The sequence below is a fragment of the Takifugu flavidus genome, chromosome 10 (genome assembly GCF_003711565.1).
Source record: "Takifugu flavidus isolate HTHZ2018 chromosome 10, ASM371156v2, whole genome shotgun sequence".
NCBI lineage: Eukaryota > Metazoa > Chordata > Actinopteri > Tetraodontiformes > Tetraodontidae > Takifugu > Takifugu flavidus.
In genome coordinates, this window is record NC_079529.1 from 801,379 (window position 1) to 817,712 (window position 16,334).

At 45.3% G+C, this 16,334-nt stretch overlaps 3 protein-coding genes across 7 annotated transcripts; 1 reads left to right on the forward strand and 2 right to left on the reverse strand.

Annotated features, from left to right (window-relative positions):
* Positions 1–434: 434 nt before the first annotated feature.
* On the reverse strand, positions 435–2,374 carry mrpl51 (mitochondrial ribosomal protein L51). Of its 3 annotated transcripts, none has more exons than XM_057046190.1 (4): positions 2,209–2,374; positions 1,913–2,005; positions 1,370–1,477; positions 435–836 (listed from the first exon to the last, which is right to left on the reverse strand). In XM_057046190.1, exons 2-4 carry the CDS (start codon positions 2,001–2,003, stop codon positions 640–642), a joined length of 396 nt encoding a protein of 131 aa, XP_056902170.1. In that variant the 5' UTR covers positions 2,004–2,005; positions 2,209–2,374; the 3' UTR covers positions 435–639. The 3 variants fall into 3 exon arrangements, with proteins under 3 accessions (XP_056902170.1, XP_056902172.1, XP_056902171.1); XM_057046192.1 differs by having other exon boundaries at positions 2,256–2,366; XM_057046191.1 differs by having other exon boundaries at positions 2,305–2,359.
* Positions 2,375–4,597: 2,223 nt separating this feature from the next.
* Positions 4,598–7,019, forward strand: LOC130532964 (lymphocyte activation gene 3 protein-like). The gene is made up of 8 exons (XM_057046017.1): positions 4,598–4,737; positions 4,838–4,958; positions 5,048–5,268; positions 5,361–5,618; positions 5,700–6,017; positions 6,097–6,345; positions 6,430–6,548; positions 6,692–7,019. The coding sequence occupies exons 1-8, from the start codon at positions 4,632–4,634 to the stop codon at positions 6,785–6,787; spliced, it is 1,488 nt and encodes a 495-aa protein (XP_056901997.1). The 5' UTR covers positions 4,598–4,631; the 3' UTR covers positions 6,788–7,019.
* plekhg6 (pleckstrin homology domain containing, family G (with RhoGef domain) member 6) lies at positions 7,008–16,305 on the reverse strand. Of its 3 annotated transcripts, none has more exons than XM_057045857.1 (15): positions 15,750–16,305; positions 14,194–14,392; positions 13,967–14,101; positions 13,713–13,850; positions 13,338–13,430; positions 12,292–12,342; positions 11,892–12,041; positions 11,096–11,206; positions 10,412–10,561; positions 10,182–10,316; positions 9,784–9,903; positions 9,549–9,681; positions 9,351–9,466; positions 7,815–9,193; positions 7,008–7,446 (listed from the first exon to the last, which is right to left on the reverse strand). In XM_057045857.1, exons 1-15 carry the CDS (start codon positions 15,767–15,769, stop codon positions 7,266–7,268), a joined length of 3,111 nt encoding a protein of 1,036 aa, XP_056901837.1. In that variant the 5' UTR covers positions 15,770–16,305; the 3' UTR covers positions 7,008–7,265. The 3 variants fall into 3 exon arrangements, with proteins under 3 accessions (XP_056901837.1, XP_056901838.1, XP_056901836.1); XM_057045858.1 differs by having other exon boundaries at positions 11,892–11,951; positions 13,338–13,433; XM_057045856.1 differs by having other exon boundaries at positions 13,338–13,433.
* Positions 16,306–16,334: the final 29 nt, after the last annotated feature.

Genomic DNA, 16,334 nt, shown 5'->3' on the forward strand with positions numbered 1-16,334 from the left:
GGCACCCCCTCCCCCCCCTCTCTCCCTCCACACTTTGCTGTACTGCAGCTCTGTGTCGGATAGGGCGCAGGACGACACTGCGGTACAGAAGCTGCCTTCACTGTGGACTCGACTGTTCCCCCTCTGACTGGGATTCTCACTATTTTCCTCCTCCGAATCCATCTGGTCTTTAAATTTGCTCCTACATTTGTCATTTGCGGCCGATTTATCAACTGCTCATATATCTACAGTATATCGTTGGTTTGCTTTGACTAAAAAAAACAGAATTTCTAAACATCTGGACACGAATGCCCCTAGTTTCACCATGAAAACTTTCACAATAATTTAGAAGTGACTTATGGGACCCACGTTCTTGCCTGAAGATTCTAGGTGTAGTTACTCGTCTCTGCCACAAGGGGGCAGTGTGCACGAAGGTGAACACACAAAGCACGGTCTTTTTCTGGACCATTTTATAATTTATTATCATCAGGGGGAAAGTACAGAACTGGAAAAAATGGAATCAAATGAAAAACATGCCAATTCTTTCTTTGTATGAAGAATGGACCAATTATAAGCAACGTCTTCACAACATGAAACAGTAATGTGTGGCAGTCCTTCTCATCTGGTCAGAAGTGCATCTTAAAACAGGCTTGATCGCTGTTAGCGGTGCTTGCCGGTGCGGTTGAAGCGTCTGTAGAGGAAACGGATCCGCTTCTCCAGGTTGTGCCTGTCCTCAGTCATCATCCGGTGTCCCACCATCTTCTTCTTTTGAATCAAACGCTGAAGTTCGTTGCCTTTGAATCCCTTTAGCCAGCAGGGAGCGATAATGACGTCTTTGGGATGAGCTTTAAAGTCTCCTGAAGGTTTCAAAGAGATAAGGGCAGCATGTGCGACACAAGAGGTAACAGCCACTGTTTTCAGTCAAATAATGTATCGTTAGTAGAGTCAGAAACTAATTCTGATTCCCAGCAATCAAATCCATTCATAAGAAAACGTTTTAAAGCCGACTATTAGAGCTTAACTTTTACGTATTAGACCTGAGTGCTCACACAGGAACAGACCAAACAGGGGTGTGTTGTGGTGATAAGAGTCCCTACTGAACAACAGACTTGATAGAGCCACAGAATTCATACATTCACACCACCCTAATCCTCCAATGGCCCTAATTGTCCTTGTGAAGCTTTCCTGCCTGAGTACTAATGATAATATCGACACGAGGGTTAATGTGTGCTAAAGTGGCTCACCACAAATGTCACCGATAGAATATGACATTAGCCCATTCAGGTCGGTCTTATCTATAGTGGGGGGAAGTGGTGGCTTTGTAAATTTATAAAAAATGAAACCTGAACTAAGAAATGGGGGAACCAAGCAGTTGGTTGGAAACACTTACCTAAGATACCAATATTATCGTAAACGCCATACATGCTCCTCTTCTCTGTCCACCTGTCCACTGTTCTCAGCGGAGGGATTGCATGCATCCTGATAAAGCAGCAAGTACCTGGATAAAGAATGTGTCAATTTTAGATGCTTGAATAACTTGTAATCATTGAATGAAAATGGCATTGTGAGAAAATATAAAAGATAAACAGCTTTAAAAATCGAGCAAGATGCCAAATCCTATAAATTACGACACAAAAGTCTTTTGGTTTTGTATCTAAATGTGCTCACTAAGTTTAACCTAAACGTACAAAACCTGCACCCATTTTATGTTTGTATTGGGTCTCCATCGTTCCCAAAGGCGACATGTCAAGTAGAACACATCCTAAGAATGATTTTATTTGCATTCTTCTTTTGCTCGACTTGACACAATTCTACATCTTTAAGACGTAGGAAGAAATTGTTCAGCTCGTTCACCCCTCCAGGTATGAAAAGGCATTCTGCTGCACATCGGGGATGAAAGGTGCTTTTATGGCAGGTGTTTCTCGGGACTCACCTGTAGAAAAGCTCCTGGCGGCGCGGAGCAGCGAGCCTGCGGACTGACAGCAGGACGCCCCACTCTTCAGCAGGTTTCCCAGTAAAGACATGTCTGCGGGTTCATACCAAAACACGCGTCACCCACACGAATAAGTCTCGTTTTGATTTTGTAACCTGGTTATTTTTAACAGACACAACAGTTGTTATTTCGCGTTCTATTAAAGAAAACAAACGACCGGTATCTTAACAAACACATTGACCCTGAGCTTTAGCTATGCTAGCGGGTTGGATAGTCGAGCGTAGAAACCAAATTACCAATTTGCTCGTCTGTTAGCAAGAGGACAAATAAATAGAAACGTTCCCTGTTAGTTCAGCAAGGTGACAATAACAGTTGCATATGAAAATAGTCACGCTTGAAGCTGTTTTTAACACTTCGACATGCTCCTGGAGGCGTCCATCTTACTTTACCCACAATGCATCGCGCTAGTACCGTAGTCACCCGTAGCGCACAAACGATCGTTTAAAACCCTTTGCGCAGGTTCACTGTGATGTTCGGCATTGCTACCTTTCTTATTCTGGCAGCGATTGTCTGTTAATCTTTGTCGATTACTGTATGCAGCCAATATATGACATATTATACATATAGAAATATACTTTATGGGAACTGAGTGGAAGAAAATTAATTCTCTAGAAAGTGACAAATAAGAGATGAGAAATATAAGCAATCCAAATCTGGAAGGTGTTTTAATGTTAAATCTTAAAAAACCCTGAAAAATGAGATGTATTCTAAACATTGAGCTGCATTTGCAAAAAAATGAATAGTGCAAAGCCTCAAACTGATACTTTCAGTCTTACTGTTTTTAAAACTTGAATGGAATATATTGCTATTTTCATTGCATCAAAACCGATATCTTTCTTTTCATTGTTGCTGTGCTCATAGAGATGTTTGCACTCAATGCGGTGCAGCACAAAATGCTGACCAAGTCGTGAATTTCTCAGCAGTGTAGCTGCTCAGCTTCCTCTGCCAGTAAAACTAAGTGGAACATCCTATGCTATCACCTACAGATGCAGACGAAAATACCATGATATAATCCTCTCAATCACTTAAATTAAAGCCATGTAGTCTTTACAATAAATAACGGGGCCTTGGGCAGCAGTTTACTGGTGCTTGGTGCTTTAAAAAAACAGAACACTCCAGCACCACCACAGAGCCACAACAGAGATGTTCACACAGGAACAAACTGCTCATTCACTCAATTTCAAAAGTAGTCTGATTTGGTTATTTTCCTCCAGCGTCCTCACCAAAATGTGCAGTTTGAAGTTCAGTGCACACTTGTTTCCATATGAGGGGCAGTTGACTTGGCAGCACTTTCAAACATATTCAGATGAAATGGGAAGGTGACTAAACATCAGCTTGAGGAAAGACCACCTCACGCGTGTGTTTAACCACAGTTACAGACTTGCGGACCCCCCCACCCACACCTGCACACACACCCACAGGCACAGTGAATTCTTTGGCCTTGGGTTTCCTTTTTGATACGGCAGCTTTGAGCAAAAACGTGTGACTTCAGTGTAAATTGGGAGGAGGAAATGCAGAACGGATGAGATCAAACGCTGAGCAGCATCACTCATCTAGCAGTCAGAGGGCTGTTAGCAGGGAAAACCTCAGAGATGAAGGGAAAAAGCAACCTGGTGGTTTCACCCACACATGAATCTCTCAAGCTGCTTGACAGCTCCCTGTCTATCCACCTATCTGTATAGTTGGTCTACTAGCATGTGTAGTTCTTTATCACTGATATCTCTGCTGCATGAACACATCTGCACATGCTGCATTATTGTCTGAGTGGACATTTTTTTCAGTTTCAATATGACTAAGATGAAAATTAATCTATTAGTGAATGGTGCATTTAACGCTGTTGAGATTGCTTGAGAATACTGGTTATCTTTTACCACATCTACCACAGCTTCTCTATTGGCTCCTGTATTGACAGTACTGGTTTGATTTACTGGAATAGTTAATGTAATTCTATTTTGCATATTTTCATTTCACATCTTGTCTAATACATAAAGATGTTTATTGATATTTACTTTTATTTGTATGACATTAGCATGTGTGATGAACCCGTATGAAAAGACTTCCACTGACGTCCGAACTGTGTCTCCTTCACTGAACTGACAAAAAGGAAAAATGTGTTGCGAGAAGCAAGAGGATGATTCACTTTCATGATCGCGCTCAGCGTCAGACAGCACATCTCAGGATTAGAGCTCTGAGGTAACTGATGCTGGTAATTGGCGAGTGACGCAATGACGAGGAACGGGAGCGCGTTGTGGTGTTGCAACTTTGCCTTGTTGGGTTTCAGAGCGACAGCCGGAGCTTCTGTGAGCGATCCTCCAGTGTGAAGCCCACTGCAGCGCGTGGAGGATGAACGTGGTGGAGTCCAGGCTCAAAACAAACGTTACCTGTTCTGAATCAGAAAAGACAGGTGCGTCGCATCGCATGTGCCCTTCTCCCACCCAACAATGTCACATACATTAGATGATGCATATATGATGGAAAAAATGAACCTGAATCAAAACAAAGAGAATCCGTGGGAGGAAGTGGGTCTCCCTGTTTATGCCTCTCTTTCACAGTTTCCAAGGTGACGCAGGTACACCACATCAACGCCCGGCTGGTATCTGAAGTCACATGATCCGTATATGAGTTTTGAAAAGCTCCACCCATCAGCCCAATAGCATAAATGCCATTGAAGCCGCTCAGCAGAGGATCTCAGTGTCAGAACACAAAGGAAAAGATGCTGTCAGAGTTCTTCATCTTTGGGCTTGTGATGACCTCCGCCATCACAGGTAATTTCACGACCCTCCGTCTTTTCCTGGCAACAAAATGCTCAGCAGACGCTCATATTTCTTGAAACATGATTGTTTATTTTCTTCGTTTTGTCTTCAGGAGGTGAGTGTGAGGTGACTGAAGTGTTCGCTCAGGAGGGCTCCGAGGCATTTCTGTCCTGTAAATGTGACCCATCGTCCCCAAACCCCGCCAGCGTCATCTGGACCAAAGAGAACAAAGGGTAAGAAAAAGTTTGCTTTCTAGGTTTCTCTGGCCTGTCTGCTTCAACGACCTTCCTTCCTTTAATCGGCACGTCTGTTGTTTGTTTAGGACCGTCTGGAGGAAGACCCAGAGTGGGCTACAGTTCTGGGGCACAAGCTGGTTACACAAAAAGACCCCGCGTGTACAATGCCCCCACTATCGCTTCGAAAGGCGCGATTACAGCCTGCAGATCAACAGTGTGAAGCTGGAGGATGCTGGACTTTTCTCTTGCAGGGTGGGGACTGCAGATGGGGTTATTAAACACCAGGTCATGCTCAGAATTATCCAAGGTATAAAAACAAAGCCCAGCCCTCAGATCTCAGTGAAAACCCACAACACGAGTGTGTCTGATGTCAGAAATATGTCCTTTTTTTTTTTACAGTGTCCATCTCACCGTCGGCTCCAATGTGGGACAGCACTTTTTCCATCAGCTGTGATGTGACGCCTCCCGCCGAGGGAGCCACTGTGCAGTGGACGTTGAACAACATTTCATCCATAGAAGCTATTAAAACCTTGCAGGTCGCCCCCACCAAAAGTCTCGTTTCGGGAAGAGCATCTGCTAGGTTGGAGGGAAACTGGACCTGCGTGGTGGGCTATAAGGGTGAAGTGGGGAGAGCTTCTGTAACTCTGGCTATGAAAGGTAGGGTGTAAAGACAGGAGCTGGACTTTGCTTCATCTTTCTGGACGACGGCTGTAGTTTCTCCCCTTGTGCTATTTGCAGGAATAATCCAGCCTCCCAAAGATGATACCAAAGTGTACGCTGCTCTGGGGTCTGCAGCCACTCTGCCCTGCGTCTTCTCACCTGGTTTGATTCCCTCTAGCTCAGCCTGGGAGAAGCTGGAGTCTGGTTTTCCTTTTAAAGCTGCAACCAGCCCGCTCCCTGCTTCTTTCTCCCAGCCCGCGCCATCGTCCCAGCCCAGTGTGGACAAGTCAGCCATTTTGACAGAGGTGCGTTCGGAGGACGAGGGCACATACAGATGCTCTGGGACAGTAGAGGGACGGCAGTTGACTCGAAACCTGCACCTTGTCGTTGCCAAAGGTAAAAGTGCATTCGGTGATGTCAAATTCTGTGATTCGTCAGCAATGATTTTAAGTTTTTCTTGGTTTTTTTTTAACAGTTGTCAATCTAGCGAACAAAGCAGGCTCTGTAACGATGAGCTGCCATCTGTCAGACACGAGCGAGGTCACCCGCTACGAGTGGGTTCACCAAGACTTCGACCAGAGTGGTAACCTGACAGTCGTGTCCATTCACAAGGGGAAAGATCTGACAGTTGCTAAAAAGGGAGACGACAAAGGAGAGTGGACCTGCCGCTTCTACGGGAAACAAGGCATTCTGGGAAATGTAACGCACCATATGGCTGTGATGAGTACGTTCTTATTTGTGATCACACACAAACAACTGCAACAACATAATGTAAAGTCTGACTCTGTTTTTTCTTTTGTCTTTAAAGGCAGTTTAGGTGGACAAAACTCAGGCGTATCGAATAAAGCCGCTGCCGCGGGCGTTCTGAGCATCCTCCTCATCATTCTGCTGCTGGTGTTGGTGCAGATGTGCAGGAACCATCGCAGGGTAATGCCCGGTTCCTTCCAGCTGTGACCATTTCCATAAATAATAAGGACATTTTTAATTAAAATGCAAAGGGAAATCAGATGGATTGGATAGAAGTGGATAGAAATTCAATGTATTTCAATCAATTCTACTTTTTTCTACAGAGAAAAAGGATCCTGCAGTATCCCACACTGGAGACGATTGTTCACAGGATCTCCAACGAGCGGGAGGAGAGAGAAAAGAACAGAGAGAAGAAGTAAAGCAGCATTAAGGCCGGGAACTGTGGCGAAGGATAATATAGCGTTAATCTGAAGTGAGATGCTTTTTTTCTTAGTAGGACTTTTTTTTTTGCACATTTTGGATTGGGAACTCATTTTGTAGGAAGTATCCCTCACATGTACAATATCTGTATATATGACTGTAAATATTTGAGTAGTTGTTCTGAACGAGTCAATCCGTAGTTTAATAAAATACTTTAAGCAGCGCTAAAAACAGCTTCTGTTTATTACGCAACCACAATTCTCAAGTTACTGACATACATAAATCATTAGATATAAATATTATGTACAAAAATGTATAAAAATAATGCACTATGTCTATACAAAACACTGATATCACATTCATTTGGCATTATAAAAACATCAGAACACGACAAAATGATGCTATTGAAGGAATGTGCCGTTATCTCGTCCTCCTGCTGATGCTTGAAAGCTTTTAATCCTGCGTCTCCTGTCATGGCTACACCTGACTGCACTGCCCGTCCTCTTGCTGTGAGTATTCTTGGATGTCCCAACTGTACGCTGGTCCCCCGATGCCCTGGTGAAGATCCTCTTCCAGTGGGTACAAGTTATCCAAGACCTCATCATCATCGAAGCACCAGCCTGGCCAGTCCACATTCACTCCATCAGTAAAGATAACACTAAAAAGTAGAAGATAAGAACAAACTATAAATTATTTGTGCTTTCCCAGACAAATGGCTCCAAACACAGCAAATTTCACATGGAAGAATATAAGTTACTCTTTGTTAGAGGCGGAAATTAGTTTCTTGTTTTTGGTTATTACACCTAAATACTGTCTACAACGTATTGTTAACATGTTATTACTCATCTGTTCTTACACTCTGCACACACACTATAAATGCTATTTTATATTCCATCAGTGACACAATCAAGTATCACCAATAGATGATGGCCTTATTTGGATTGTTGGGGAACTGAATGGTGATTAAACGACTCCATGTCGTGTGTCGTGTGCTGTGACCAGGGCAATCTTGGATCTTAGACCCACCTGTCTCTTCTATAATCTTCATCTCCGTCCACCAGCTGCTCTTTCCACCCATCACTCACAGCGAGAGCTCGGTATCTCGTCAGCTCCACCTCCACCTCCTCCTCCTCCTCTGTTTCTCTGTCTCCATCACTGGGTGATGCTGAAAGTGGGGTGGAAAATGAGGGGGAAGGAGGAGGATAATGTGTCCTCAAATCTGCAACTTTCAGCTTCCTGTCATTCTTAAAAGCGTGTCTTTCTTTCACTCTCTCTTTGGCCCTTTCTAAAAGGCCCTCCAGAGGTGAATTCTGTCTGCACTGAGGTAACGTTTGCAAACTGCTGGAGTTCGGGCGAAGTTCAAGTTTAGTGGTGATGTTAGGAATGGAAGCGCTTCTTTGTGTTTTCACTTGAAGCCATTTGTCAGGGGAGTTAATAGTAGGCAGCTCAGGCTCAGACAGCGTTTGAGGGTCTGGAGGAATTTTCTCCCGCGTTTTCCAGCTCCCCTTTTGCAGTGAGACGGAGTGTGAACCCAACCCCAGCTCAGATGGGACAGAGTTTCTCTTATTACTGTGGTGATAATCTGAATGAGACTTGGAGAAAGAGGAGTCCAGATGATGTGTTGGTGTCTGATTAGAGGGGCCCTGTGAGCTACCGTTTGGTCTCTTCTTCCATAATCCGGGCGATTTTAGATTATGGGAGAAATTCCAGGTGTGTATTTCCACATCATCAGGCTGTTTGTTGCTCCTCCAAGTGTCCTGGTTTCCAGGTTGGAATTCTGAGTCTTTCCTCTGTGATAATCCTTCTCCTGGTATGCTTGACAACTCACTGGTGGTTGTTGAGTTACTCTCTTCATTCATTGGATAATCCACAGCTGGATATTCCCCCACCAACAGAAGATGAGGTCCAGCTGTGCTGTGTCCTAATGGACCAGCTGTAAGACTGTGGAACGTGTCCACGGGGTCCACTGATCGCGACTGGTTATTCCTGAAAACACTTCCGGACTCATTGGTTGTTCCGGGTTTAGTCTTTTTCTCTGCTTGGTCCACACGGGCTCCAAGCACCTGTCTTCTCACGCCCATTTCTATCCACTCACCTCTGACTGATGGTTGCACGCCAGCCACGTCTTTAGTCACCGATTCACCCTCACCGTTGTTGGGCTGGGGCTGGAAAAACGAGGCGAGAGTTTTGTGGGTGGGGACATCTACAGGTAGATCCTTAGTTTCTTTAGATGCCAGTATTCCGTTAAGGAAGTGAGGGACTATAAATTCCTCATTTAGTTCATCCACAAATGTCTCCCTTCCTGACTGCAGCAGCTGAGCGTCTGCAGAGGTTTCATCCGCTTTGGCTTTGATGCTGTTCAGTTTTCTGGCGCTCTCCATCTCTCTCCAGCTCCTCAGGGTTTCCTGACAATGTAACGCAGATAACCAATGAATTAATGAATAATGCAGCATCTTAAAACCACACGGTTGTTTAGGAAACTGTGCACATTTGAAATGTTAACCAGAGTTTATCAAGAGTTGCAGGTGAACATGAGCATCAAAATCCAGAGTAATCGGATACTTTTGCTTGCTGGATGGTGGAGACCCAGGTGGCGCAGCTCTCTGAGGTGCTGGCTGCAAAAATGTAGACATTCATGACGCTCTGCAGCTCCCCCACCTCCACAAGAACAAAAGAGCCTGTGAGGAAAAGGAGGAATGAGGGAGGACTCTGCCTCTGTCCCTAAAGAATGGCGGCTTCTCATGCAACACCGTTACTCACAGCCGTCTTTTAACACCATGCAGTACGTTCTGTCGAGGGCCAGGGGAGGCCGAACCACCTTCAGCCGCTCGCCTTTCTTCTGAAATTTAGTCATCAGGAGAACATCTGAGAAGAGCAGACCCACCACCTCCAGCTGCATCGAAGCATGTGAGAGGAAGGAGGAGAAAGTCAAACACTTAGAGAGCAACAAAGACATTTAAAGGTCCCGACACCGAGAGCCGGGCTTTTCACCCACCTTGCTGTCTTTTCTCCCGCGAATCTTTAAACTTTCCTCCAGCAGCAATTTGCGCACAACCCCGGGACCGACCCCTTTGATCGAACCCGTCAGGTCAAACTGGCAAACCTCTCGGACATACTGTAAGATGATGAAACATTGGCGTTAAACCCTACAAGAGTGTGGATCAGGGAAACATATGGGATTAACAATCATTCACACTCACACCTAAGGTGAATTTAGCATAGAAAACTTTTACCCATAATGCAATTCTTTGGCCTTTCAGAGGAAGAACATACAAACTTCCAGCTGAAAATCCTCTGGCCTACTGGGGATTTGAACCCCTGGCCCTGGTCAGGTGACATGTCTACTGAACTACTGCACCAACATACACAGCTGCTAAAAGAAAAACGGGTCACCTTGTCAATTTCCTCATTTATTCCTTCCACTTCGTATCCGTCCACCCTTTGAGCAGAAATAGAGAGCGCGAGCTCTTCGTCCTTGAGCTTCAGGTAGTCATTGATGCTCTCCAAAAAACTGTTGACGCTGGACAACTGCAGAGGATCAGGACGATACAGAAAATCAGGAGGGGGGGGGGGGGGGAATCAAGCCTGTGAGCTGGATTGTTTCCTGTGTAACAGGGTCTCACCATGCTTCTGAGTGTTTGCTGTACGTGAGGGTTCTGGGTGCTCTGCAGTACCGACTTGAGCAGCAGTGGATACTTGGTGATCCTCTGATGTGGTTTGGCCTGCATGTCGCCGAGCCGCATCCTCTGACTCTGAGGGTGAGTCTCCACCCACTGGACACGCAAACCATGAAGGTCATATGAACAGTAGGTTTTACCCGCAAACAGGCAGAAACCCCAGCTCAGCCACAGCTACCATCCGCTTCACAATACCCAAATTGTGCAATTCTTAAGGTTTGCTGTCAGCTTTCATAATTACATTGAACGAAAGCTTTCAGACGTCAGAAGAAGACGCCTGAAAACTGACAAAAACAAACCCATCTTCAAAAACAAAAGCAGGTGGGATGTTTTTGTGATGTTTTGTATGAAAGAGACGACCCTTCTGTACCCGCCTGTGGTGCACCCACCATTTCCACTTAAATTGTGTGTGATGTGTTGAACGCAAAATAACACCTCCTCCTGAAACTGAGAGTGTGTCGACATCTCTTTTCAAAAGCAACTGCGACATAAATGCTTCGCAGTAGAGGCTACATGCTAGTTTGATGCTACTTTTGAGTCCCCTCAGGAACGAGCTGTAAAGGCTTAAACGTAAATGCAGCAGCTGCTCTTCATCATCATGTGTGTTTTCATCAGCTCAGGAGTGTTTACCTGGATGAAAATAAGGAAATGTGGGTTGCTCTCCATCTGCCTCCGTGCAAATTCCAGACTGTTTTCCTCTTCCCAGCAGTAATGCTGATAGCAGGAGAAGCGCTGCGGGAACTGAAGACAGGAGAAACAAAGTCAAATCAAACGGAACTGTTGGCAAGGTGGCGGAAGCAAAGGCGCTCAGAACATTTCTTATGAAATTTGAAATGTGACAGTTAAAACATTTGGGACTTTTTAGGTTTATGTACATGAGAATTAGATAACCTTCAACATTTTGATCTGGCACGAGTTGGTAAAGATAATTATATGTGTTGGAGATGTATAATGGAAACCAATTACTAAGACCTGAAAAGATTAAACCGATTAAACTTGCTCCATTAAACTGTCTCAGTTTCAGTTCTACAGTTTCGATGGTCTTATTGCTTATAAGACAACTTTTTCTGATTTGTCTTTGTCTTCAGGCTTCACATCAAGGAAAAGACTAGTTTTGAAGGAACCACAATAAAATTTTAAACACATTTTATGTATTAGTATTTACATAGAATTCTGGTTTTATGTTTACTAAAGAGTTCCTTCTGGCTATAAATGTAATATTTAAAAAAGATATCAGTTTACTTCATTTGTTAACTCATGTTATGGAGAAGACTTTAATATGATGCAGACAGCAGGGACGTAAAGTCTGAGTGTTTCATCCATCACGGCCTGTCAGACACACACACACACACACCACACACACACACACACCACACACACACACACACACACACACACACACCTCTGAACAGGTGAACATTCATACCTGCAGGCAGCCCATCTTCAACATCAGGGGGTCAAACGGCATTCCGGTCCTCCGGACTTCCTGTAACATGGGAAAAATCACTTCCTGCCAGAACAGCTGATGGGCGGAGAGGATGGAGGGAAGGTTGGAGAAAAGCAGTTCTGGGGTAACCTGCCACAGGAGGAAGGCAAAACATTGTTTTTTAAATATAGCCTAGCACTTTGGGTTATTTTTAATTTCAAATCTGCTCCTGCTTCTGCATTTTCCACTGGTGCTTTATTTTTCCAGTGAGCCTCAGCAGTATTACTCAGTATGTAAAACAATGGAAAATAGAGCTTTGCAGTACGCAGGGGTGGAAAAAGCTGCTAGACTGGCTGTTTTCTACAGCGGGTACAGTCGAGCTGCGGCGGTGCCGACTAACCTCGGAGAGAAATCCACTCCTGTGAAGGTTGACGAGCGCTGCAATAACCAGCTGTAAAAGGCAGAGACACTTTAGACAAACATCCTGTGGAAAACATCTTTACCACCCTGCTATACGGAGGAGCCGCGTGAGAAATCAGCACCAGCAAAAAGCTCATTTCATTTTGATGATCACAGATCTTGAAACCCCAAAAGTCTCAGAAAATAAGAACATTGTGAAAAAAGGTCAATATTGGACACTCATGATGTCACCCCTCTAATGAGCTAATTAACTGATTTTCTGAGCCCTTCTTGTTCAAGCGGGCCGCCCGATCCGGGGACGAGCGCTGCCAGCTGTCCAGAAGGTGATGGTTGACGTCCTGCACGGGGGGGTCGGACAGGGTTAGGGTCAGGGTTAGGGTCAGGGTCAGGGTTAGGGTTAGGGTTAGGGTTAGGGTTAGGGTTGGGGTTAGGGTTAGGGTTAGGGTTAGGGTTAGGGTTAGGGTTAGGGTTGGGGTAGGTTAGGTTAGGTTAGGGTTAGGGTTAGGGTTAGGGTCAGGGTCAGGGTGAGGGTCAGGGTCAGGGTCAGGGTGAGGGTGAGGGTCAGGGTTAGGGTTAGGGTTAGCTGTACGTTGGCTTTATTCCCACTCAACATCAGAGGCGTCGTGCCTGGGCTGCGGATTAAAGTTTGCATTCCACTGAGACATTATTGTTTTATTATTATTGGACATAATTCATGCAAAAGGAGCTCCGACCAGGTAATAAAGTAGTAAAAGTAGTAATAGTCCAACATTTCTGTATAAAAAGTAGGTTTTTTAAAGTAATATTCTAATTTTCTGTAAGACTAACTTCAGGGTTTCATTAGCTGCCAGCTTATAATAATTGAAATTCAAAGAAATAAACGCATGAAATGTAGCAGTAATGATTCTATATACTGAGTTTCAGTTATTGAATTGAGATAATGAAATAAATGAACTTTTAGATGCTATTCTAATTCATTAAGAAGCAGCTGGAGGTGAGAGGAGAAGCTCTGTCAAACCGAAACTGTGACTGAATGTACAGAATTACGTCTTTGATGATGACGAGCTTGTTGATGTAGCTGAGCTCAGTGTGGACGAACTCCCACAGCGCCTCCTGCTGATGTCTCTGCATCTTTGACATCTTCTGGAAAGCAACCAGATAAAAGGATAATTAGCTCAGCAGTTTTATTACTGAGTAACGAATGCAGGAAAAATCAGTGCTGATTCATAAATGTGCCGCCGTGAGCTTCTTCTATATTTAGCAGAGTTTTTTCCCCTCACCATCAGATCAGATCACTTTTTCATGTTTATCTACAAATTTAGATTTTAAATACAGGGCACAAACAGCGTATTGAGTTGCTCATATCTGTGTGATCTGCACAGATGCTAAAGTGATTGACAGTTTTTGAAGAGAGGCTCGTACCAAATGGGAATCCACAATTTGTGTCCAGTTCTTCTCCAGCGTTGTTCCCAGGCTCTCCTCCTTCCAGGACCACTTCAGATTGACTGGAACGGCATAAGTCTCCAGCTCTTGCTTCAACAGATCCAGCTGACTTCTCTCCTGAAGAGGGAAAAAGAGGAATGTAGGAGAAGAGTGGAGGCAGAATGGAGTGATTTCTGATGCCATGAGCTCTTCAGAGCAGGTTAGTGGCCCGAGGAGACGGGAGACGTTGATACCTCAGATGCAGTGGTTTTCTCCGACACCCCCTGACTGAACAGGACCTGTCTCAGGGCCGCTTTGGGTTTGGCTCCAACAGAAGTTCCCTTGCTCAGTGTGGAAAAGTCACTCACAACCTTCTCCTTGGTCTTCCTCTGGAGAGAGAGACAGAATCATCAGTCTCAGACAGACAACTTCACACCAACGTCCAGCCTGCTGTGAGATCAATGATGCGTTTGTGTCTAACCTGGTAGCTGTATGCGCTGAACTTGTATTTGTCTGCTGGCCCCCTGCAGTGATTGTTTATCTCTGCAGCTGTCAGCACGCCGTCCACAACATCCGGCTCCCTGGCCTCCAGGTCCCTCTGCTGCTCCCCGTCCACCCCGTTGTGCCACGGCCCCGACGTTTCCTCCATCGTTGAGTCATTTCCCCCACCGCTGTAGACGCTGCAGGAGTCAAGGGCACAAGGTTACTCAGACTTCCTGATCATAAGTGAAACTGGAGAACTGGAGGGAGAATAGAGGCACTTATCAAGACAAAGGACGTAACGAGCTGTGTGTCTGCAGTTTGCCTCCAGCAAGAACCTCTGTGGACCAGAATCCATGGCTCAAAACCAACCAACCAATCAATCAATCAATCAATCAAGCAAGCAATCAATCAATCAATCAATCAATCAATCAATCAATCAATCAATCAATCAATCAATCAGTCAGTCAGTCAGTCAGTCAGTCAGTCAGTCAGTCAATCAATCAATCAATCAATCAATCAAAATTGTCTCTCGACCCTTTCCAGAATCCCAGGGCCTGACCCCCAACAAGCAGAAAAAACTCCCCTTTAACAGGAAGAAACCTTGAGTAGGACCAGGCTCCAGGTGTGTGTGTGTGTGTGTCTGTGTGTGTGTGTGGGGGGGGGATCCTCCTGAGAAGGGGCGAGGACAGGTAGAGGAGAGACTAGGCAGAGATCATGGAAATGCATTAAATACAGCACACTGCTAGTATAAGAGTTGAGTAGGTCGGCGGGGTCAGAGGTCAGAGGTCAGCGCACAGCTATGAAGTCAGTGATACCTGTAGATGGATACAGAGAGGGGGGAGGGGGGGGGAGCAGAAAAACTACACAAGAACATGTGTCCTGCCATCATCACTGACCGACTGGGTGAGCAGCCATGAAGCCTCGACCCCTAAATAAGCTCATTAGTCTGTCTGGAATAAGGGGAACTACAGAATGACTGGAAAAGCTTTTAAGTCTAAACAGACGTCCTCCGGGGAGCAACGGCCCTGGAGTCCGACCTGATGCTTCCCTGATGCGCTGCTGTAACTGGACGTGGAGAGTTGCACCCGCAGCCACACGGCAGCCTGAGCAGAACACGCTACTCCAGATCTCGTATGACACTCGTCCCCGTGCAGAACTTCCTGCTGAGGCGTTCGATTACAGAGAGGGAAGAATGCGCCTGTATTCTCTGGGAGATACAGTTGCCCGTGGAATACTTCAGCAGCCGACGTGTCTCCTCTCGCAGGAGGAGTTTCACTGAGGTATTCTCTATGCCAACACGGCGCATTAATGGCTTCAAAAGACCGTCAGAGAACTGTCGCACCTGTCTACTCACAGTCTGAGCCCACAGGTGACCCTCTCACGAGTGTGAGGGACATTTATGTCACCGCAAAGCTTCTCCAGTTATTGCCAGTGAAGAGCCCATATGTGAAAGCTCCAGGGAGCGGAGCATCAGACGCATGAATCAGCGGCACAAACACTAAAGGGCTCATTATCCTCAATGTTCCTTGATTGTTTATAAATTACAGCCCTTACCTGAGCTTGGCTGGATCCATTTTGTTTCACTGTCATCTTTGGTTCCTCTTCTCTTTCTCCTCCTTCTCCTTCTCTACGGCTGAATCGGTCCCTCCCTCTCTTCCTTTCACCCACATGACTACCCGTTGCAACTGGCCCGACGGGAACAACTGGATTCTGCAGCCCAAAAAAAAAAAAAAAAGGCTCCTTTCTATGGGTTGGTTAATGAGTTGCACTTAGCATTGTTAGCAGCTAAGAGTTGAAGAGGTGTCGAGTGATTTCTGTGCAGAGGGTCATTGTTGTTCCACGTCAGACGTCCAGAGAACAAAGATGCTTCAAGGGTTTCTTCAGAGCGACTTGGAAACCAGTTTGTAGAATGATTGTGGAGTAGAATAGACTTTAATACTGTTCTGTAGCGAGTCAAATGTAGCCGATAGCTCAGAATTGCACGGCCTGCTCACTCTATTGACCCCGAGCGCCGCAGCTGCTTCAGCCTGACATTCGTGTCCTTATCTGCAGGCTGAGACTAGTGTTCGACAGTAAAAGCTGCTCGTCTGGGGCATTCTGAGACTAGGTGTGTCCTCCAACAGTCATGAATAATATGCA